The 22279-nt window shown below is 49.0% G+C and overlaps 3 protein-coding genes across 3 annotated transcripts; 2 read left to right on the top strand and 1 right to left on the bottom strand.

The window, feature by feature from the left end:
• Window positions 1–119: 119 nt before the first annotated feature.
• Window positions 120–12206, top strand: IK (IK cytokine). Its single transcript, XM_082835343.1, has 20 exons — window positions 120–238; window positions 788–854; window positions 2198–2290; window positions 3014–3073; window positions 3893–4060; window positions 4240–4354; window positions 4815–4885; window positions 4978–5024; window positions 5916–6079; window positions 8149–8257; window positions 8605–8644; window positions 8806–9019; window positions 9269–9287; window positions 9756–9834; window positions 10094–10174; window positions 10427–10484; window positions 11328–11416; window positions 11619–11727; window positions 11901–11935; window positions 12020–12206. Exons 1-20 carry the CDS (start codon window positions 223–225, stop codon window positions 12045–12047), a joined length of 1662 nt encoding a protein of 553 aa, XP_082691469.1. The 5' UTR covers window positions 120–222; the 3' UTR covers window positions 12048–12206.
• A 1754-nt stretch (window positions 12207–13960) lies between these two features.
• Window positions 13961–19090, top strand: WDR55 (WD repeat domain 55; the record flags this gene model as incomplete). Its single annotated transcript, XM_082837492.1, has 7 exons — window positions 13961–14244; window positions 17675–17775; window positions 17869–17956; window positions 18057–18236; window positions 18333–18432; window positions 18522–18691; window positions 18772–19090. Exons 1-7 carry the CDS (start codon window positions 14054–14056, stop codon window positions 19088–19090), a joined length of 1149 nt encoding a protein of 382 aa, XP_082693618.1. The 5' UTR covers window positions 13961–14053.
• A 665-nt stretch (window positions 19091–19755) lies between these two features.
• On the bottom strand, window positions 19756–22044 carry DND1 (DND microRNA-mediated repression inhibitor 1). The gene is made up of 4 exons (XM_082837493.1): window positions 21998–22044; window positions 21776–21893; window positions 20928–21389; window positions 19756–20248 (listed from the first exon to the last, which is right to left on the bottom strand). Exons 1-4 carry the CDS (start codon window positions 22019–22021, stop codon window positions 19758–19760), a joined length of 1095 nt encoding a protein of 364 aa, XP_082693619.1. The 5' UTR covers window positions 22022–22044; the 3' UTR covers window positions 19756–19757.
• Between the last annotated feature and the right edge of the window lie 235 nt (window positions 22045–22279).

The raw sequence follows: 22279 nt of genomic DNA, 5'->3' as shown, positions 1-22279 counted from the left end.
TAGGTTGGCTGGCGTAAGGGGCGGGGCCAAGTTTAGCCAATGCCATAAAAGCATTGTAGGTCAACTCTTACTCGGATTTCTCCGCCCTCTGTTGCGATGGAAAAGCTGGGGCACGAAAGGCACTGTGGGTGGACTCTTGAGGTGCATTGTGGGCAGTCGCCTGTCGTTGCCGTGTTGTTGTAGGGTCCTCGGTCGTTGCTGGGTTGAAATACCGCGGACGAAATGCCGGAGCGAGATAGTAAGGCTCGGGTCATCTGCCCTTTCTTCCCCGCGGGACTCGGGACACTTGGCGCGTTATTTTGGCCTCAGAATTTAAGCCGGCTGTGTGCGCGAGGGTGGAGGCGGCCCGGGATGTGGCGCTTGTAGCCTGGCGAAGCAGTTGGGCCCCGAGCGAGGCCGGGCAGCTCCAGACTGTCCCTCAATCTTGTCCTTGCCCCAGCCCACGACAGATGAGATTTATCTGTGAACCACCCCCAGACCCCGTCACTTAATTTTTGGTTCCGTAAATTTATCTTTCGTGTAGTATCTTAGGTGTCCTCTTCAAGAAGTTTTTGCTGATCCTCCAGCGCTGGTTTAGGGGCCCCCTCCTCTGAGCTCCCATAGCTCCTTGAATTTTCCTACTTCAGCACTTGTTACCCTGTATTGTCAGTGTCGATGTTCTTGCCTTTCTTCCTCACTAGATTGTGAGCAACTCAACTACAGGAAAAGACGTCTGTAGATCCCCAACCTTTGCACAAGACCTGACTCTAAAGAGATTGATTAAATTAACATCAATTCCTTTTCTTAGGCGAGCCGTTCTCCAACCCTTTGGCCCCAGATGGCCATGATGTGGATGATCCTCACTCCTTCCACCAGTGAGTGTTTTGATGTAGAACCATGGGAATGAGCTGGGTAATGAGTAAAGTGGTGGTGGTGGTGGTGAAAGAATTCTGAATGTCTTGTCAGCAAGGATGACCAAAAAATCATACCGCTTGCTCTTTATCTTTGTGAACTTTTAACTGGATCAGGCCAACTGCTTAAGAGTATTAGAGGGGAAATTATGGCAGGGAGAGTGCTGGTTTTTAAAATCGATGTTTAATTACACGTTATATAGGAATTAATTTTTGTAGGAAATTAAAACATCAGAATAAGGGTAATGTTGTCTTTGATAACATCCCCAATTCCATCCCCTTTCTTAGAGGTAACCACCATTACCTTTTTTACACTTATCTTTTTGTCTTACTCTTTTTAAATGCATTTGTGTACATTGTGTACCCACATACATATCTGAGTAAAATACATCATTGCTTTGTGGATTAAAATATTAAAATTAATCGGTGATATATTGTCTATATATCAACTTTGCCACCTGTGTTGGGTTTTTTTTTAGTAATTTATTTATTTTTGGCTGCATTGGGTCTTTGTTGCTGCCCAAGGGCTTTCTCTAGTTGCAGCAAGCGGGGGCTCCTCTTCGTTGCAGTGCGCGGGCTTCTCATTGTGGTGGCTTCTCTTGTTGCGGAGCACGGGCTCTAGGCACGCGGGGTCAGTAGTTGTGGCTTGCAGGCTCTAGAGCGCAGGCTCAGTAGTTGTGGCGCACGGCCTTAGTTGCTCAGTGGCACGTGGGATCTTCCCGGACCAGGGCTCGAACCAGTGTCCCCTGCGTTGGCAGGCGGATTCTTAAGCACTGTGCCACCAGGGAAGTCCCATCCTCTCACTCATTCTTGATTTATAAAACTTTTTTTTTTAGTAGCCGCGAGCAGTGGCTACTCTTTGTTGCAGTGTGCAGGATTCTCATTGCGGTGGCTTCTCTTGTTGCGGAGGACGGGCTCTAGGTACGCGGGCTTCAGTAGTTGTGGCTCGCGGGCTGTAGAGCATAGGCTCAGTAGTTGTGGCACACAGGCTTAGTTGCTCCGTGGCATGTGGGATCTTCCCGGACCGGGGCACGAACCCGTGTCCCCTGCATTGGCAGGCGGACTCTCAACCACTGCGCCACCAGGGAAAACCTTTTTTTTTTGGCAGGTGGATTCTTAACCACTGTGCCACCAGAGAAGTCCAATTTATCAAACTTTTTAATCGTTAACAGTCTGATGCATTAAAAGTGGCATGTTCTTTGTTTTAATTTGTTTTTCTCTGATTTCTAGTAAAGTGAACCATATTTTTTACATATTCCTTTTCCAATTCTTATTGGGTACTAATTTTTAAAATTTTCGCCCTCTAGATCAAAACTCACCAATGAAGACTTCAGGAAACTTCTCATGACCCCAAGGGCTGCACCTGCTTCTGCACCACCCTCTAAGTCACGTCACCATGAGTAAGTTCTGGGGTGATCCAATCTGTTTCCCATCTCCTTCCTATGGAAAGCTAGTTATCTTAGGAACTGGAAAGCTAGTTCTCTTTTGAGGTCCATGGTTCTGATTCCCTGCCTTTTGAGATTGAAGCTCCAGGAAAGACTGGGATGCTGTATGGATCTCATTTTTTAAAAAATATTTACTTATTTATTTGGCTGTGCCGAGTCTTAGTTGTGGCACACGGGATCTTTTAGTTGCTGCATGCAGAATTTTTAGTTGTGGCGTGTGAACTCTTAGTTGCGGCATGTGGGATCTAGTTCCTTGACCAGGGATTGAACCTGGGCCCCCTGCATTGGGAGCATGGAGTCTTAGCCACTGGCCTACCAGGGAAGTCCCATGGGGATCTCATTTTTTCTCAGAGTATGTTCCATGGACCATTTGTACTAGAGTTGCTGCTGGTGCTTAAATAAGTAGATTTCTGGGTCCATTCTAGCCCCACGGACTCAAATTCTAGGGCAGATATTTGGGAATATATAATTTTAATAGTCCTTCAGGTGGTTGTGATGCTTTCTAAAGCTTGAGAACCACTCACCTACAAATATTGACATGGATCTCTGCCTGATTGAAACTGTTCAGCTATTGCTGTGGTCAGTATTCTAAGCCTTTCTTCAGTCCTCAAAGCCACTTCTTGGGGTTTCTGGGGCTGTGGCAATATTTCGCAATCAGTGAATTTCTTTCTTTTCTAGGATGCCAAGGGAGTACAATGAGGATGAAGATCCAGCTGCACGAAGGAGAAAAAAGAAAAGGTAAAGGAAGGATGGAAGAGTGTTGGGTTTTATGATGGATACTGTTCGGGGAAAAGGAGTAGGGGCTAGTTATGAGGCAAGAGACTGAGGTTTTCCTTTCTTGTCTTGAGAGTCTCTGCTTTCATAGTGGAGAGGAATGATATTTAGAATGGCTGTTTAGGGCTTTGGAGTCAGCTTGTGTTTTAATCTCATCTTTACCAGTTTCTAGCTGGATGCCATGGGCATTTTGTTTAACCTCTCTAATCCTCAGTATTTTCATGGGTGGAATCAAGATAGTGATAATAACTGTTATCAGGTTGTCACGAGGATCAACTGTGATAGTCCATGTAAACACTTAGTACCAGTGCCTGGCATATAGTAACCACCCAGTTAATTTTGGCTGCCGTCAGTTATCATTGTCATTGCTATTATTTATATGATACTAAGCTTCCTAGACCTGGTACTTTGCTTTTTTCTCTTTTCTTGAGGAGGACTGGCAAGGAATGATAAATTTCAGGTGATATTTGGAACGTGATAAAAACTCAGACTTCCTGGTTGCCGTATGGTAAAGTCTCATACTTGTAGAGACTCGGTGATGTAGAGTTAGGTGACATCAAAGGATTCTGAAGTGACAGATGGAGTATACTATGGTGGCATTAGAACAGTGTATCTGTGAGCTGGGAGATGCTGTAGTTCTGCTTTTGAGGAATATCAAGAGGTGGCCAGCAGTTCTATGAGGATATATATGAGCTTTCAGCATAGAGAGTTGGGTGAAGGTATAGGGAAACAGGCAGGAACAGTTCTGCTGAGCCTTACACATTTGCCTTTCCCTGGTCACAGTTATTATGCCAAACTTCGCCAACAAGAAATTGAGAGAGAAAGAGAACTAGCAGAGAAGTACCGGGACCGTGCCAAGGAACGGCGGGATGGAGTGAACAAAGATTATGAGGAAACTGAGCTGATCAGCACCACAGCTAACTACAGGGCTGTGGGCCCCACTGCTGAGGCGTGAGTACCGAGTGGGCCAGGGCATGGTTCCCTCAGCATTGCAAAGTCATACAATGGCAGTATGAATTCTTCCTCACATTTTCCTTGCTCTGGAAAGCCATTTCCCCATGCCAAGCCATTTCAAGAGGCACCTGCCACCCACAAAGGATGGTTCTTATGTGGCCTCTTTCATTCTACAGGGACAAATCAGCTGCAGAGAAGAGAAGACAGTTGATCCAGGAGTCCAAATTTTTGGGTGGTGACATGGAACACACCCATTTGGTGAAAGGCTTGGATTTTGCTCTGCTTCAGAAGGTGAGCTTTGTTGGTAGATGGAGAGTAATACTAGCATGCTGAATGCTCACCTTTTGGGGTGAGGAGGGAGACTGCTGTTAGTTCAGACCATGTAGAAGAACTAACGGTGTCCCCTCTGTAGGACTAATTGCTATTCATCCTTCAAGTCTCAGCCTCAGTTTTATCTTCTTGGGTAAACAAACCTTCCCTGATCACCTGTGTATTGTTAAGTCTCCCCACTCCTCACCTCCCACTACCTGCACCCTTGCATAGCTCTTCTGTTTTACTTACAGCAGTTTTCACACTTTGTTGTTTAATCGTTTAATTTGTCTGTCTCTCTTTTTATAAGCTCCATTAGGCAAGGACTATATTGTTTTGTTCAGTATTGAGTTCTTAGTTCCTGGCACAGTGTGGTATAATGGTGTTCAGTAAGGATATGTAAAGTGAATAAATGTCTAAACCTTACTTGCTTTCCTGTTAGGTACGAGCTGAAATTGCCAGCAAAGAGAAAGAGGAGGAAGAACTGATGGAAAAGCCCCAGAAGGAAACCAAGTAAATAAACATCAGGGAGAGCTTGAGAGTTTAGAAAGGAGGGGCCAAAAGTAGGAACACATTTAGCAAAAATGTTCTTTTTGTCTTTTCAGGAAAGATGAGGATCCTGAAAATAAAATAGAATTTAAAACACGTTTGGGTGAGTACAGAATTTCTACACTAGTGGCTCTGCATTCCAGGGGAATTGTAAGGAATTTAGTGCTCTGGATGGAATATGCTTCCCCTTTCCCTCAATCTACTTTTATCTCTTTTTTGTCCCCAAACCAGCTACTTCGCACAAAATACTCTAATAGAACTCAGATGTAGACTTAGTTATTTCATATATATTACTAATGTCCCCTCAGTTAGGTTGGAAGCTCTTTCAGATTTGGGCTTATCCATATGGGAGGTAGCATGGTTGATGATTAAAAACTCAGAATTCAGAAACCTGCATTTGAATCCTGTAATGAAATCACACTAAGCATGTGATTTTGGGTGCAACCAACTTAACTTCTCAGTTTCTGTTTGTCCACTTGCAAAAATGGGGTTAACGTTCACCTCATGGGATTACTGGGACGAAGAGAAATAATACATGGCAACATGCCTATCACACTGAGCATATAGTAGAGCTATTTTTTCCCATCTTCATCAGTATTACCTTAAACTTCATCCTTCTTCCTCACAGGGCCTAATACAATGCTAGGCACATAGTGCCCTTGAGAAGGCAATGTAGGAAGAGTGGATAAGAGCTCAGGCTTTGGAGTTAAATGGCCGGGGTCCCATTCTTTGTTCTGTCGCTTAGTAGCTATAGGACTTGCAATAGTCATATGACTTAAGTGGTAGTAAAACCCTTACTTCTCAGCCTTAGTATTCTTATCAGCTAAAAGGAGATAATAATGACCACCTCACAGGGCTGTTGTGAAGACTGAATGAAGCAAAGCAAGCATAACACTTGGCATGGTGGCTGGCACACAGTAACCACTTAGTAAACAGTAGCTGTTATTGTAGAAGTTTCTCACTGGCTACTTGCTGCTCTTTCTCTTTTTTGTAGGCCGAAATGTTTACCGCATGCTCTTCAAGAGCAAAGCATATGAGCGGAATGAGCTGTTTCTTCCAGGCCGCATGGCCTATGTGGTAGACCTGGATGATGAGTATGCTGACACTGACATCCCCACTACTCTCATCCGCAGCAAAGCTGATTGCCCCACCATGGAGGTGAGTGACCCAAGTCCCGAGAGCCTGCTATGTGAGCCTCAAACCTGGGAATCAGCTTCACTTCTGCCCTGAGCCTCATCTACCACATTTAACCAAGTCCTGCCCACCTTTTAACCTCCTAAATCTCAGTTGAATCCATTCACTTTTTTCTATCTCCACCAACAACACAATAACATTCCAGTCTAAGCCATCATCTCTTGGGACTTCCCTAGTGATCCAGTGGTTAAGACTCTGTACTTCCAATGCAGGGAGCATGGGTTCGATTCCTGGTTGGGGAAATAAGATCCCACATCCTGTGCAGCATGGCCAAAAAAAAAAGTCATCATCTCTTGTTGGAACTATTAAAAGGGGCTCCTAGTTGGTTTCCCCACTTCCACTGTGGTTCCCTTCCAATATTCTATTTATTTTTAGTATTGTTGAGATGTAAGTCACATACCAAACAGTTCACCCCTTTAAAGTGTACAATTCAGTGGCTTTTAGTATTTTCATAGAATTGTACAACCGGCATCAGAATCAATTTTAAAACATTTTCATCATTCCAAAAAGAAACCCTGTACTCTTTAGCCGTTACCACTCCCCACATCTTTCCGTCCCCTTTTCCATTATCATTTTTACACATGGCCAGAGTGATCATTTAACAGCATGACTTTTTCTCATCATGGTTTAGAAGGTTTTTTTTTTTCTGCCTTCACTACTGTCATTTTTTTTTTTTTAAGATAATTTTTTAGAGCAGTTTAAAGTTCACAGCAGAGCTTCCCTGGTGGTGCAGTGGTTAAGAATCTGCCTGCCAATGCAGGGGACACGGGTTCGAGCCCTGGTCCAGGAAGATCCCACATACCGCGGAGCAGCTAAGCCCGTGTGCCACAACTACTGAGCCTGCACTCTCGACCCCACGAGCCACAACTACTGAAGCCTGCGTGCCTAGAGCCCATGCTCCGCAATAAGAGAAGCCACTGCAATGAGAAGCCCGCGCACCGCAATGAAGAGTAGCCCCCGCTCGCTGCAACTAGAGAAAGCCCGCGCACAGCAACAAAGACCCAGTGTAGCCAGAAATTAATTAATTAATTAATTAATTTTTAAAAAAAGTTCACAGCAAAATTGAGAGGAAGGTACAGAGATTTCCCATATGTGCCCTGCCCCCGGTTTAGAAGATTTGATGGTTTCTTTATTTTTAAAAAATATTTATTTATTTATTTTATTTTTGGCTGCATCGGGTCTTAGTTTTGCAGGATCTTTGTTGCAGTACACGGGCTCTATAGTTGTGGTTCACGTGCTCAGTAGTTGTGGCGCAGGGGCTTAGTTTTTCCATAGCATGTGGGATCTTACTTCTCCAACCAGGGATAGAACCCGTGTTCCCTGCATTGGAAGGTGGATTCTTAACCACTGGACTGCCAGGGAAGCCCCTTGATGGTTTTTTAGTGTTAGGATAAAGACCAAAATCTTTTTTTTTTTTAATTAATTAATTTATATTTGGCTGCATTGGGTCTTTGTTGCTGTGTGCAGGCTTTCTCTAGTTGCGGTGAGCGGGGGCCCCTCTTCATTGTGGTGCCCGGGCTTCGCGTTGCAGTGGCTTCTATTGTTGGGGAGCACGGGCTGTAGGCGCGCGGGCTTCAGTAGTTGTGGCTTGCGGGCTCCAGAGCGCAAGCTCAGTAGTTGCGGTGCACGGGCTTTGTTGCTCCCTGGCATGTGGGATCTTCCCTGACCAGGGCTCAAACCCGTGCAGGCAGATTATTAACCACTGCGCCACCAGGGAATCCCAAGGCCAAAGTCTGTATCATGGCTTGTGAGGCTCTGTAACTCCTGGCCTCTCCAGCCTCTTTCTACCATGCTTCCCAGTTTATTCTCCAGTCATCCTGGCTTTCTTGAATGTACTAGATTTACTTATGACCCAGGCCGTTGTATGCTGTTTCATCTGTCTGGAATATCCTTTTACAACATCTCCTTTCCCTGTCTTCACCTACTTAATTCTCACTTATCCTTTAATTTGTTAATTTGTTAAGTAAATGAATGAGTAAATGAAGAGAGTCCTGTTCAGTGGGATAACATTCTTGCTCCTTGGGGGTTTTCAGGCCCAGACCACACTGACCACAAATGACATTGTCATCAGCAAGCTCACCCAGATCCTTTCCTACCTGAGGCAGGGTACCCGCAACAAGAAGCTCAAAAAGAAAGATAAAGGTAATCTGGAGAGTTAGGGAGAGAAACCTTACCCCTGGAGGGGCATCTGAGATGGAACCAAGGTCTCCTGGAGCTTCCAGAACACTGGGAGGCTCCTGGGGACCAGAGAAAAATGGGAGCAGTGGAGCATTAGCAAGGGATGGTTACATCCAGGTTCTGTCTGCTTGACCCACCCAGGAAGCAGTGGTCAGTTTTGAGGCTTGAGGAGGGGGAGTATGGGGTAGCTTTTGTTGTCCCATCTTTTAAACAGAAGTTGTTTAAAAGGGCATTGAGAACTGAAAAGCATGGTGAGGCTGAGTGGGAAATAACTCAGGAGTGTCTTCCTCACTCCTCTCTTTATGTTACAGGGAAAATGGAAGAGAAGAAACCCCCTGAGGCTGACATGAAGTATGTATCGTAGCCCTTGACCCCTGATCTGAGGGAGGAAGGGCCTCTGGGTTTCCTGTCTTTGGCATTTGGGGGAGGCCTTGGTGTGAGAATCTGGAGAAATGGCCAGGGGAAATGGAAGTTTGTGTGACCTTGTCAGCTGGGGATCTCTGTTTTCCTAGTATATTTGAAGACATTGGGGATTATGTGCCCTCCACAACCAAGACACCTCGAGACAAGGAGCGGGAGAGATACCGGGAACGGGAGCGTGATCGGGAGAGAGACAGAGACCGTGACAGAGAGCGAGAACGCGATCGAGAGCGGGAGCGGGACCGAGAGAGAGAAGAAGAGAAGAAGAGGCACAGCTACTTTGAGAAGCCAAAAGTGGACGATGAGGTGAGATGTAGTCCCGGGCACTAGGTGGCGGAGCTGCCCATCTCTGTGGCTGCCCAACCAGGTACAGAACCCCTCTGTTATGTAGGTGGCTCACGGTTTCACAGCAGCAACTGGGTCAGTTAATCCAGGGTAGGAACCATCCTGGAAATGGGGGCAGGGGGTAGGGTAGGGAATTGATTCAAACTTGAGGGAGAGATGAGTGGGCATCCCTCCTGGTGACACTCACTTCAGTTTCTGTTTTCTTTCCAGCCCATGGATGTTGACAAAGGTGAGTTTTAGCCATGGCATCTTGCATTGGCTCTGGCAGTGCTGCTTTCCTCTGGGCTGAGAGTCTGACCCAGAACTCAGAGTTGCCAAGGCGGGGACTGGGGGACTTCCTAGTTCTGGGTTCTCGGAAGATCCGTGTCTTGCTTTATGGAATAGACAGAAGATGAGTCAGGAGTTCTGTCTGTCTTCCTGGGCAAGGGCAGGGCATATTTGCTCTGTTTGATATAATTCTCCCAGCTGTGGGGTTCTGAAGACATGGGGCAGGTTGAGTGGACAGTATTCTGGGCACACTAGTGCATCTCAAGCAGAGTAGCTCATTTTGAATTGGAATTTGATTAAAACTTTGTTAGCTAAAGGGTTCTGTTGCTTAAAAAATGTTGTTATGAAAGGCACAGGTGGGAAGTGTGTTGTGGGGAAGAGGTTGTAAGCTCCTTATTTCAAAGTCTGAACAGAGTTCTCTTTCGCCCAGGACCCGGATCCGCCAAGGAGCTGATCAAGTCGATCAATGAAAAGTTTGCTGGATCTGCTGGCTGGGAAGGCACTGAATCATATCCTTTATTTCAGCGTGTTCATTCCAACTCCACCTGCCTCCCTGCTTCCCCACAACCTCCCCGCCCCCATCTTGCTCTTTCCCTTTTGTGCTGAATTTTGACAAGGATGAAGTCATGACTTTCCCCTTTCTCAGAGGACTCATTCATGTTCACAGCCCTCTCCTTAGAATTTTCATGTTGGGGCTTCTAGCCCTTGGCCCTTCCTGCTTGAAGTTTTTCTGCTATTGGGAGAATTATTTTCTTTAACATAACATATGCTGAAGAAGCCAGAAGACAAGAAGCAGCTGGGAGATTTCTTTGGCATGTCCAATAGCTATGCTGAATGCTACCCAGCCACGTACGTGAGACTCTGTTACAAAGAAGGAGGCTGAGATGATTGCAGAACAAGGTGGGAGGGGGGGAGTGAGGTGTAAATTTGATTTGTTGGGACCCAGGGGTACTTCTTACTGGGTAAAGTATTGTTAGGCTCTGAGTGGGAGGCCTAGGAGGGGTGGTTGTTCCTAGGCATATAGCCTCTTAGTGGTAGGTTTCTGCATGAACCATAGGAGTCTGGGTCTGCACCATCTCTTTAACTGTTGCTTCTCTTTAGGATGGATGACATGGCTGTGGACAGTGACGAGGAGGTGGATTATAGCAAAATGGACCAGGTGTGGAGCTGGAAGGATGGGTGGGGACAGTTACTCTTTAGCGCATATCCCCTTCCCTCCTCCCAAATGATCTGTTTCATTTCCTGGGCCTCATCTTCCTTCAGCTGCAGCAATAGGAACAGCAGCATTCTGGGGTCCTGGGCAGCTTGACTGTTTTAAAGCATCTGTACAAAGTCAAAAAATGAGATAGGGCCATAAATATATTACTTTTTATTTTCTGTAAAGTGCCAGGCTTTGATTTCCATCCTAGGGAGTAAGCAGGCCTTTAGTGCACATGTAGAAAGGGAAGAAGGAATTTCAGTTTTTAGAAAATAACTGGAAAACAAACAAACAAACTGAGTTTTATTCTAGCCAGGATTGACATTTTCCTCTAAGCCTTAAAACAAAAACAAACGAACAAAAACACCAACAAACACTAACACCATTAAGGGTGAAGAAGTGTCATATACTTTTCCTTGTTTTCTCTGTACTTCAGTGCTTAATAGCATGGTTTAATTCTATCTTGGAGCCTTGCTTAACCCTGGCTCTGCCAGGTATTGGTTTTGTGACCAAGCCAACTTATTTTACTGCTTTTTCCTCAGTTTCCTCATTAGAAAAATGGAGAGAACTATAGTTCTCTCTTAATAGAGTTTTTGAGAGAATTAAGTAAGATACATGTTTAGTGTTCAGAATGATGCCTGGCACATAGTAAGTACACAGTTAACATTTATTATTGTTTATTAGGGTAGGATTTATGAATGATAAAACCTGGGATTATGGGAGAGCCTGGCTTTAATCAAGGGCTAAAATCTCATTTCCACTGACATCTTTTCCTTTCCTGCCCCCCATTCTGTCCTGCAACAGGGTAACAAGAAAGGCCCTTTAGGCCGCTGGGACTTTGATACCCAGGAGGAATACAGCGAGTATATGAACAACAAGGAGGCTTTGCCCAAGTGAGTCTTGGTACTAAATACAGCTAAGAGTGAGGAGAGGGATGGTGGTGGGGGTGGACTAGCCCACAGCAGATTAGAGGGTGTAGTCTGGCTGAAACATTCTGAAATCGGTTCTCTGCTCACCGGGTCTCCTGGGAACACCTAGCTACTGCTATTCAACCTCGGATGCCTTCTTCCCTCAACTGCCCTTTTTTTCCCTCAGGGCTGCATTTCAGTATGGCATCAAGATGTCTGAAGGGCGTAAAACCAGGCGCTTTAAGGAAACCAATGACAAAGCAGAGCTTGATCGCCAATGGAAAAAGATTAGTGCGGTAAGTGGGACTGGTTCTGGGTGGGAGAGCTTCAGCTGGGAGGAGATACTGGCCCACAGATTCAGGAACAGGCAGTGGGTCAGAGAGCCATGGAAGTAGGAGAGAGGTCAGCCTTGGGTCTCAGGTGAGCTTAGACTGGCAGCATAACCATCAACTATAACTTCTTTTTGCAGATCATTGAGAAGAGGAAGAAGATGGAAGCCGATGGGTGAGCAGCAGCATTCTTCCTCTGTGAGACTGGTGAGAACTGCTTAGTGTATTGATCTTATGCTCATTTCTCTTTCTATTGCAGGGTTGAAGTGAAAAGACCAAAATACTAATCTCTGGTTCCAACCCCAAGAATAATCTCCACAAGGATGTGCTCTCCACTGCTCACTTTCTACAATTCCAAAAAAAGTTGCACGATGTTTTTTTTTTTGTGAATGTATATAAAATTTCATTGTATAATCTTTTGGTTCCATTAAAATTGGTTAACCTGCTCTCTTATCTTCTCTATGTTGAGGGCCCAGATGCACCAAGAGGGCTACTAATTCCATATACATGTGATTGTATAAAAATCACATGGAGAAAGTCAGCTCAGTCCTTTCCTGAGCTGTGGCTCTAGATTCCTAAGCAGGACATATACTAGCCAGGGTGCCCAATGGAGGAGGGAAGAATGACCCTCACTGTCAGGCAAGAGGTGGATAGAGAAACTTAAGGATGATTGGTCTTAAATATTAGACTCATCTGGGCCCATCCGAGGACCTAGTCTTAGGGCAGAGGTTCCCTGGGAATTAGGGTCAGCCCAGTGGGCTGCCAGTCTGATCCCAAGGTTGTGCAGGACTGGGCTCTAGGTAAAGGCACCTGATGAGAAACACTGCTGGGAACAAAAACCCTTCACAAATTTATGCCCTTCTGGGATCTTTAGTAATTCCAAGCACAAATCACTGCTTACCTGGTTGAAGGGGAAGTGCCTTGGAGAATCCCTGTCCTAGACCAGAAGAGTTTAGTGCCCTTCAACACACTGAAAGTTTGCCAAGGCCCAGGGTGGGATCGCTGGCCTCTAAATCACTCCATCCCCACCCTTTTCTTCCTCTTGGCTCATTGCCAGCACTTTGGTCTGGTACTCATCAGGAAAGGTCACCAGTTCTTTCTGGCTGGATCCATAGCTGCCACTGCCTGCCCTGAGCTAAGACCTGTGGGCTTACAAGATCCAAGAAGAGCTAGATGGCTACTTTAGCCATTGCCTTTGGTTACCTTCACCTTGACAGGGCAAGAGCTTTTTGAGGAAGCCAGCTTTATGAACGGCGCCTAGGAGGCTGAAATTGGGCACTGTCTGCAATAGCACCTAGAATGGCTAATTTCAGTAAGTGACACCCTGATGTCATGGCTGTAGGCAGCAGTCACAATTAGGAAAAAGGTCACAGAGACCCACCTGGCTCAGATGAAGGTACCTAGAGGGTCATTAAGATCGAGACCTTCTGGGGGTTGACTGCCAGTTTAAAATAAGTTTCTGCAAGAACCACCAAGCCTTGTGGAAGTAACCAAGATCCAGACAGGAGCACATGCTCCTCCTTATCTGCCCCACCATACACAGTGCTCTCATCTTTGCGGAACCTTTGGTAACCGGGATGTCCAGAACGTCAACTGTTGTGCCCATTTTTCCTTTTCAGCAACTCCTTGCCAGCTCTGAGCACTGCTGGCCCAGTCCCGCTGAGGGTCTGTAGCCAAACGGTAGGAACGGGTGGGGCGCTGTTGCTTTGGCCACGAGGATGTTCAGCATGGAGGGCTGCAGCTTAATAAGTGTGTGCGCGTACTGCCTGCTGTCTACGACCCCCGCAGGTCAAATTCTCGCGGCGTGGGCTTTTGTCGCTTACTGACCAAACTGGCTGTCGCTTGTCTTGGTCTTTCACCAAACCATGAACGACTGGCGTCCCGCTCTTCTCTCCCGAAGGCAGGCAGGCAGGCAGTCATCCTTTACTGATTGCGGGAGACACTACCAAACTGTCAGCACCGCTCAGGAAAAGGGGAAAGAACTTAAACGCAGTTCTCGACTTTACGTGAAGTGACCAAGGGGGGGGACTGATGGATGCGCCGTCTATCTGACACAGGAACCTCCTCCGCTGCAACACTGGGAAGTCGCTGGATTAGGAGGCCGGGCTCCTCGGGTCGGTGCCTCCCACCAGCTGAGTCAGGCCCCGCCTTTTCCGGGTTACGGAGAACGCCTTGACGCCACTTCCTGCCTGGCCCCCTACCCCGGAAGCGGTGCCCTGGGCCACTCCTCCCGCCGAGTGACTGGTTCTTGGGTTTACCTACCAATTACTGCGCGGCTCGGATCCTCTGGTTCATGGACCGCACATGTGAGGAGAGGCCCGCAGAGGATGGGAGAGACGAGGAGGACCCCGACTCCACGGAAGCCCCAGCCCGGATCCGGGACACTCCGGAAGATATCGTGCTGGACGCTCCGGCCAGTGGACTGGCGTTCCATCCGGCCCGCGATCTCCTGGCGGCTGGGGACGTGGACGGGGACGTGTTCGTGTAAGTGCGGGGCAGAGATGGCGGCGTGGTGGGTGTGGGGCTGCTCGGTCTGGAAGCTCTGCAGCGATGGAGCTGGGATGAGGAGAGAAGGTTACAGGGAGACTAAGTTTACAAGGCTCAGTCTTGTCCAATTCGTTTAATAACATTCGCCTTTAAGCAAGTTACCACACAAATCTATTGAAAGAACTGAGAGACAAAGTGGCTGGAAAGTCGTGACGGAGCCCGGACAGGCAGGCGTTCAGGACACTGTTATTTCCCACCGAAATACTGTATTGATCCTGAAACAGAACCAACTGGGCCCCCTGCTTTCGCTTCTTGCCCATTTTAATTGATCTTTCAAAAACACAGATCCAACCACCTCACTTCCTTGATTAAAACCCTTCAATAGTTTACCTTTGCTTTTAGAATTAAATTGAGATCCCTTAATCCGGCTTTCAGGGCTTTGACCATCTGGCCCTTGCTCACTTTATTTTCTGTTTTCTGTGCTTATTCATCGTTACCTTTTTAATGTACCTTGAAGCCTCAGCTCCTTTGCACATGTTATTCCTTCTTCCTGGAATTTCCCTCACTTGCACCTATTGTCCCAGAGTCCCCAGCATCTCTTCACTCTTCAAACATGCCTCAGACTAAATTAGATTACGTGTTAAATGCTGCCCTGGCACCAGATACCTTTTCCTCATAAACTACATAATGGTGTGTAATCATACATCCGTTTGCATAATTATTTGAACACTGTCTCCTCCACTAAAAAAATGTTTTTTAAACTTTTTTGACCTCGCCCCACAGTAAAAATAGCTTTTATATTATGTGTGATGCACTCTTAATATTTTCTGGTTTATTTTATTCTGTTGTTATTGCGGGCACACACAGAAAATGCTGATTGCAGCTCAGTAATGGGTCATGACTAGAGTCTGAAAAACAATGTTCTGGAGTGTAATCTGTAGTCTCTTTAGTTCTCCATTTTATCTCCTGCTTCTAGCCCAGGGTTAGTGCTCAATACACGTTTGATTTTGAATAAAAGATGTAGGCTAGAAGCAGTGAAAAGCCATTGAAGGCCTTAACCAGGAGAGTTGTGCTATCAGATTTACTTAATGAATTTAAACCCCAAACCCCTCATTAGCTGCAATGGCCTTGGGCAAGTTAATTTCTGATTTTCATCTTTGAAAATGGGAACAGTAGAGAATTCTCTGGTGGTCCCATGGTTAGGACTCCACGCTTTCACTGCCAGGGCCCCGCTTTCACTGTCAGGGCCCCAGGAACTAAGATCCCGCAAGCCCTGTGGCTCTGAGGAAGGAGGGAGGGATGGAGGGAAAGAAGGAGGGAGGAAAGAAGGAAGGGAGGGAGGGAGGGAGAAAGGGAGAGAGAGAGAAAAAGAGAAAGAGAGGGAGAGGGAGAGGGGGGCTTCCCTGGTGGCACAGTGGTTAAGAGTCTGCCTACCAATGCAGGGGACATGGGTTCGAGCCCTGGCCCAGGAAGATCCCACATGCCATGGAGCAACTAAGCCCATGCACCACAACTACTGAGCCTGCGCTCTAGAGCCCGCGAGCCACAACTACTGAAGCCCACATGCCTAGAGCCCGTGCTCCCCAACAATAGAAGCCACTGCAATGAGAAGCCCGCGCACCGCACCGAAGAATAGCCCCTGCTTGCCGCAGCTAGAGAAAGCCGCGCACAGCAACAAAGACCCAACGCAGCCAAAGATAAATAAAATAAATAAATTTATATTTAAAAAAAAAGAGAGGGAGGGAGGGAGAGAGAGAGAGAAAGGCAGGTAGACAGGCAGGGAAGGCAAGGCGGGAAGGAAGGATAAAAGAAAATGGGAACCATAATACATACCTTGCAGAGAGGTTTACTACTTTTATCCATGTTTACAGTGCCAGACACTTGGGAGTCACCCTGGACTTTTCTTCACACACACCCCTGGCTTCTGTTTGTCTCCTCTTCTCTACCTTCAGCCACTGCCTTCTGGAGGCCTCAAACTTCTCCCATGACCATTCCAGAGAGGTTCCTTTTTCCCAAAGGATTCAATTCAGACTTCTGCCTGGCCTACATGGTTGTCTCAAGCCTAGTCCAGCCCATCTTACTAGATTCAGCTATACCTCTCTCTTCCCACTTGAACTCTCCTCATTCCTCGTGGGAGAGACATCAGCATCTGCCTCCAGTATCTGCCCTTTGTTCTCTGCCAGGTGAACTACTTATTCTTCATGATCCAACTCACATGTCATCACCTTAGTTAGCTTTCCAGGGCTCTCTTCCCTTGCAAAGTATTCATTCAATCTGTGTTTATTAAGCAGCTTTTTCATGCTAGGCACTGGGACAGAACAAACAATAAGTAGACCCAGTTCTGCCTGCCTGGAACTCAACTAGCAAGTAAGCACTTATTCATTCAGCCCTTTTTGAAGATCTGCTGAGGCAGACACTAGGGATAATCTCTGACAGGTACTTGCCTCAAAGCTGAGCTTACAGGCTGGTGCCTCTCTGCTCTACCTCCCTTGTCATCCTTCCGCCACACGTGTTCACAATGTGCCGTAATTTTTTTTTTTTTTGGCTGCGTTGGGTCATCGTTGCTGCACACGGGCTTTTCTCTGGTTGCGGCGAGCAGGGGCTACTCTTCGTTATGGTGTGCAGGCTTCTCATTGCGGTGGCTTTTCTTGTTGGGAGCATGGGCTCTAGGCGCGTGGGCTTCAGTAGTTGTGGCTCGCAGGCTTAGTAGCTGTGGTGCACGGGCTTAGTTGTTCTGCAGCATGTGGGATCTTCCCAGACCAGGGCTCGAACCCGTGTCCCCTGCATTGGCAGGCAGATCCTTAACCACTGCGCCACCAGGGAAGCCCAATGTGCCGTAATTAATTGTGGCTTTCTTTAGCTCCTGTAGACCTGGAGTGTAATATCCCTGTCTTACTCATCTTTACATTTCCAGCTTCTGGGCTGTTCTGTCATCAACTATTTTTGGACCTCCAGAGTGATTCAGACCTAATCTTTCCCCAGGTTATGGCTTTCAAAGATGATGAAGAGGGGTGGGGTGAGGTCACAAAAATGTACATTGAATGAAAAAAAGACCTCACATTTGAAGCTCACTGAAGATGGGAAAATGGAGGACTTCCCTCGTGGTCCAGTGGGTAAGACTCCACGCTCCCAATGCAGGGGGCCAGGTTCAGTCCCTAGTCGGGGAACCAGATTCCGCATGCATGCCGCAACGAAGATCCTGCGTGCCGCAACTAAGACCCAGCACAGACAAAATAAATAAATAAATATTAAAGAAAATAGTAATATAAATACCTATTCATTTAAAAAAAAAGAAAATGGGATGGTAAGCTCCTTGGGCTTGGAGGTGTACAAGCAGGAACTCCTAGGTAGGTGGAAGTTTGGCTAGTTGGTCTCTATACTCCCAGGTGAGGTCTGGAGTCATTCACTCTTCTTCCATTCTCCCCAGCTTTTCCTACTCCTGCCAAGAGGGAGAAACCAAGGAGCACTGGTCCTCAGGTCACCACCTCAAGTCCTGCCGAGCCGTTGTCTTCTCTGAAGATGGGCAGAGTGAGTATTAGGAAAGGCAGCCAGCAGTGTCGTGGTGGGAAGGGAGCAATGAACAGCACCATGACCTGGGCATTTCCCCCTCCCTCCCCACAGAACTTGTTACTGTGTCCAAGGACAAAGCCATCCATTTTCTAGATGTGGAGCTGGGACGACTGCAAAGACGCATTTCCAAGGCTCACAGGTAAGGGGAAGCCAACTGTGTGTTGAGCCAAAGGGTAAGGATTGATTGGTACATCCCTACTGGGACAAAGGTGCTCGAAGTTCTGTATCTGTGTCTCTAGTGCCCCCATCAACAGCCTGCTGCTGGTGGATGAGAATGTTCTGGCAACTGGGGATGACACAGGTGGCATCCGCCTCTGGGACCAGCGGAAGGAGGGCCCCTTAATGGATATGCGGCAGCATGAGGAGTACATTGCTGACATGGCTCTGGACCCAGCCAAGAAGCTGCTGCTGACAGCCAGGTACAGCCTCAAAGCTGCATCCCCTCCCTTCCCTGTGTTAAATGTTTCCCTTGGTGGGTACCTCCAGCCAAGCCTGCTGCTTTGCTCTCTCTACAGCGGAGATGGCTGCCTTGGTGTCTTCAACATCAGACGACGCCGGTTCGAGTTGCTCTCCGAGCCTCAGTCTGGAGACCTGACCTCTGTCACACTTATGAAAGTACAGCTGGGTGGGGCGGGATGGGGGTGTGCGATAGGGACTTGGTTTGATGTGGCTCCACAAACATGGTTTGCCCTGTTTCCCTGCAGTGTGGGAAGAAGGTGGCCTGTGGCTCCAGTGAAGGTACCATCTACCTCTTCAACTGGGATGGCTTTGGGGCCACAAGTGACCGCTTTGCCCTGAGAGCTGAGTCCATTGACTGCATGGTTCCAGTCACTGAGAGTCTGCTGTGTACCGGCTCCACTGATGGAGTCATCAGGTGAGAGAAGCCGGATGGCCCTCCAGTCATAGGAAGGGCAGACCTAACTGGCCCATACCAACACTTTTCTTTCTCTCCAGGGCTGTCAACATCCTGCCAAACCGAGTGGTGGGCAGTGTGGGCCAACACGCCGGGGAACCTGTGGAGAAGCTAGCCCTCTCCCACTGTGGCCGCTTCCTGGCCAGCAGTGGCCATGACCAGCGCCTCAAGTTTTGGGACATGGCCCAGCTGCGGGCTTTGGTGGTGGATGACTACCGCCGGCGCAAGAAAAAGGGAGGGCCACTACGGGCGCTGAGCAGCAAGGCCTGGAGCACGGATGACTTCTTTGCAGGACTGAGGGAGGAGGGAGAGAACGCCACAGCTCAGGAGGAGGAGGAGACTGAGGATGACAGTGACTGAGGGAATGAGCTGAATCTCAGGATGGGTTCTCAGCGGACAAGAGTCTTGCTTTCTGGGCTGGATCCCTAGAGAGGCTGGGAATTTAAAATATCCTGTTGTGCACAAGAAGATGCTCAGGATCGGCACACTGATGTGGGGAAGTACTTGCCCTGTAGCAGCTGCTCACTCCACCGCTGTAAGACAAGCCCACAGCTGGCGCAAGACAGCACAGACACAGGTGTAAACCAACCAGGGGTTTAATATAAATACAACCAGCATAGAAAAACTCAAAACTACGCATACACCAAAACCAGAATGCCAAGTGGTTGGGGCAAAGGCAGATTTCTGACCCTTTGGCTCAGCCAGCCCCCAAATAAAAACATCAACAAAGACAAATCAAGAAAATAAGAAGCAAAGATTCATGCTAAGCTGTGGGAGGAGAGAGGGGTGTGTGTGCGACTGTGTGTCAGAGAACAACCCTGGGGTCAGGTTAAACCCCAGGCTGGGAGGGAGAAGGGAAGCTCCCTCACCACAACTTAGCCAAACTTGAGCTGCCCCGAGGTGCTGTGGGCCCTGCCTCAGCTGGGAGGCTGTGTCAGGCCTAGGGCAGGGCCCATGCTCCTCCCCTTCTTGGGATCAGATAGCAGCTGCCCAGGCCTGCTGGGCCAGGGACTGACACAGGCTCTGCCTACTCATTCAGGCTGCCTGGGGAGAGGATTAGGTCACTGCTGAACCATGGTACCTCCTGCCTCAGCCGCAGCAGACCGCTGGAGGCTGGCCCCAGACTCAGTGCCTCCAGCAGCCTTGCAGACACAGCATCCTTGGCCACCTCATGCCCATCCTGCCCACTGGGGGCCAGCACAACCCAAATGAGGCCACTGAAGGGCACTGGATGCCCAGGGATCACCACCTGGTACCAGAATCGGTGCCAGCCAGAACTTGTGCCCAAACACTTGGTGAGGAACAGTGGGCTGCCCAACTTCATCCGTTGGCATAGCAGCTGCAGGGCAGCCCGAGCCCCCTGGGACTCCAGCCCCTTGTCCCTGGCCAGGGCTACTTGGCTGCCCTCTGGCTGTAGGCACTGTAGAGACGGACACTTGAGCTGCTGGCGGAGTCGCTGCTTCAGGTCTGGCTTAAGCCACTCCACGGCCACCTGTTCTCCACAGAGGCGTGACTGCCCTGCAGGAAAAAGGCAGAGACAGGGCGGGGTCTAAGCCCTGGGCCCAAGCACCGGAGTCCTCTGGAGTCACACAAGCCTGTTTAATTTGTAGCCTCCCCATTTCCTGGTGTGACACCAGGCAAGTTAAGTAACTTCTCTAGGCTTCTTTGTGTTTACTTACAAAGGGAGTGCAATAACTGCTACCTTCTAAGTTTCCTTGGAGTACTGGCTGATTGCAGGCTTTGTCTACCTCATAACCATCAGAATAGCTAACCTTTACCATGAATACTTGCCAAAAACTACAGAATGTGCTAAATGCTGCTTAATTCTCAGCTTCAGGAAGCAGGTTCTACAGTGGATAAAAGGTAGGCTCAGTTGGATTGCCTTGGGCAAGTAAATTTTTCTTAAAACAGTCTCCTATCTAAAGAGGGACAATGTTCTATGTTTCACTGCAATGTGGAGGATTAAGTCAGGAGATAGTGCATGTGAAGTGTGAAGTTTAGGTGAGTGGTAGCTGGTAGCACCGGTGGAAATTTAAAAACGTGAGGTCAGATAGTCTGTCTCAAACTCAAGTGTGTTTGACCCTAAGGTCTCGCGACTTTAACCCGCTATGCTGATCTACGCTGACGTGTTGAAATAAAGTGCCGGGTAGAACGCGTTTAGCCCCAACCAGCGGCCCCCCGCAGTCTCCACCCCTACCTTCCACCAGGGCCTTTTTGGCCATGGCCGCAGCGCGGTGCGAGCTGAACTTGAGCAGTGCGATCTGCGCGGGCGCCGGCCCGGGGCTGGGCAGCAGCAGCGCCTCCTGCAGGCCGGGCCCCAGCGGCTGCAGCGCGAGCAGCAGCGCTTGGCGGCTCAGGCCCGGCGGCAAGCCGTCCACACTCAGCTCGCACTTCTCGGTGCTGCGGCACACGAGCAGCGGGCAGGACGGCCGCAGCGGGTGGTTGTGCAGCGTGGCGATGGCGGCCTGGGCGCCGCGTCGCGAGCTGTAGCGGGCGTAAGCGAAGCCGCGGTTCAGGCCGCTGAAGGTCATCATCAGGCGGAACTCGTAGAGGCGGCCCACGCGCTGGAACAGTGGGATCAGCTGGTGCTCGTACACATCCTGGGGCAGCCGCCCGATAAACACTTCTGACCCGGCCGGCGGCGGGCTGCCCACCCATCCTGGGGGAAGGGGGTGGGGAGGGGCACCGTCAACCACCCGGACGGTTCCGGCGTCGAGGTCCAGGAACCGAGCGCAGGAGGGAGTATGTGTGCAAACGTCTGTGAAATGGTTACAACACCCGTACGCCCCGGGTCGTTGGCGTAACTGGGTGACTGAGCTACCAACGGGGCTGGCACCTAAAGACTCGCTCCCTTCCTCGAGGGGGCGGGTGGGCGGGAAGCCACAGACAATGAGTTTCATCAGCTGGGGGGGCGGGTAACGGGGTAGTTTTAAGTTTCTGACCGTGGAGCCTCGGCGTAGGCCCCTCCCTCCCCCGAACGCGGCGGCTCGTGGCCGTCGAGGCTGCCTTAGCCCTCCCGTAGGCGTAGGGCTGGGACTACCGTACCTGGGGGTGGCCCGCCATACTTCCTCTGCCCGTTCACCTGCACCAGGCGGATGCCCGTCTCCCTGACCCACGCCTCCAGCGCCGCCTTGTTCTCTGGATTCACCCTCTCACACCACAGCTGAGGGGGAAAAGGGCAGGTTGGAATGCCTTATCGCCGCGTCCACCCCCACCTCGCCTGTTAATGTCCAGGGCTCACCGACCCCCTGATAGGCAAACACATACCTCACACTCCCGCTTGGACTGCATTGCTCTCCCACTAGCTCGCTCGTACCCCCTTTATAACCTCCTCCCAATCTGCCCCTCTGGAAGCTTCCCTACTCCTCCACCCCCAAAGCTCTCATTGGCTCTGAGCACGACCCCGCCCACCAAGGGGGTGGGGTATCCGCCGCACGTGCGCCGCGGGAACCTCAGACCCTCAGGTGAAAGCTAGAGACCCGAGTGGGTGGGTCTGCGGGCAGCCCCACCTCCTAAAACACGGCTCGCAAACCTGCAGGATGGAGGCTG

The sequence above is a fragment of the Leucopleurus acutus genome (assembly GCF_964270905.1).
Source record: "Leucopleurus acutus genome assembly, chromosome: 3".
NCBI classification, from domain to species: domain Eukaryota; kingdom Metazoa; phylum Chordata; class Mammalia; order Artiodactyla; family Delphinidae; genus Leucopleurus; species Leucopleurus acutus.
Note: the sequence above shows the minus strand (reverse complement) of the source record. Positions and strands in the feature narration are given on the sequence as shown.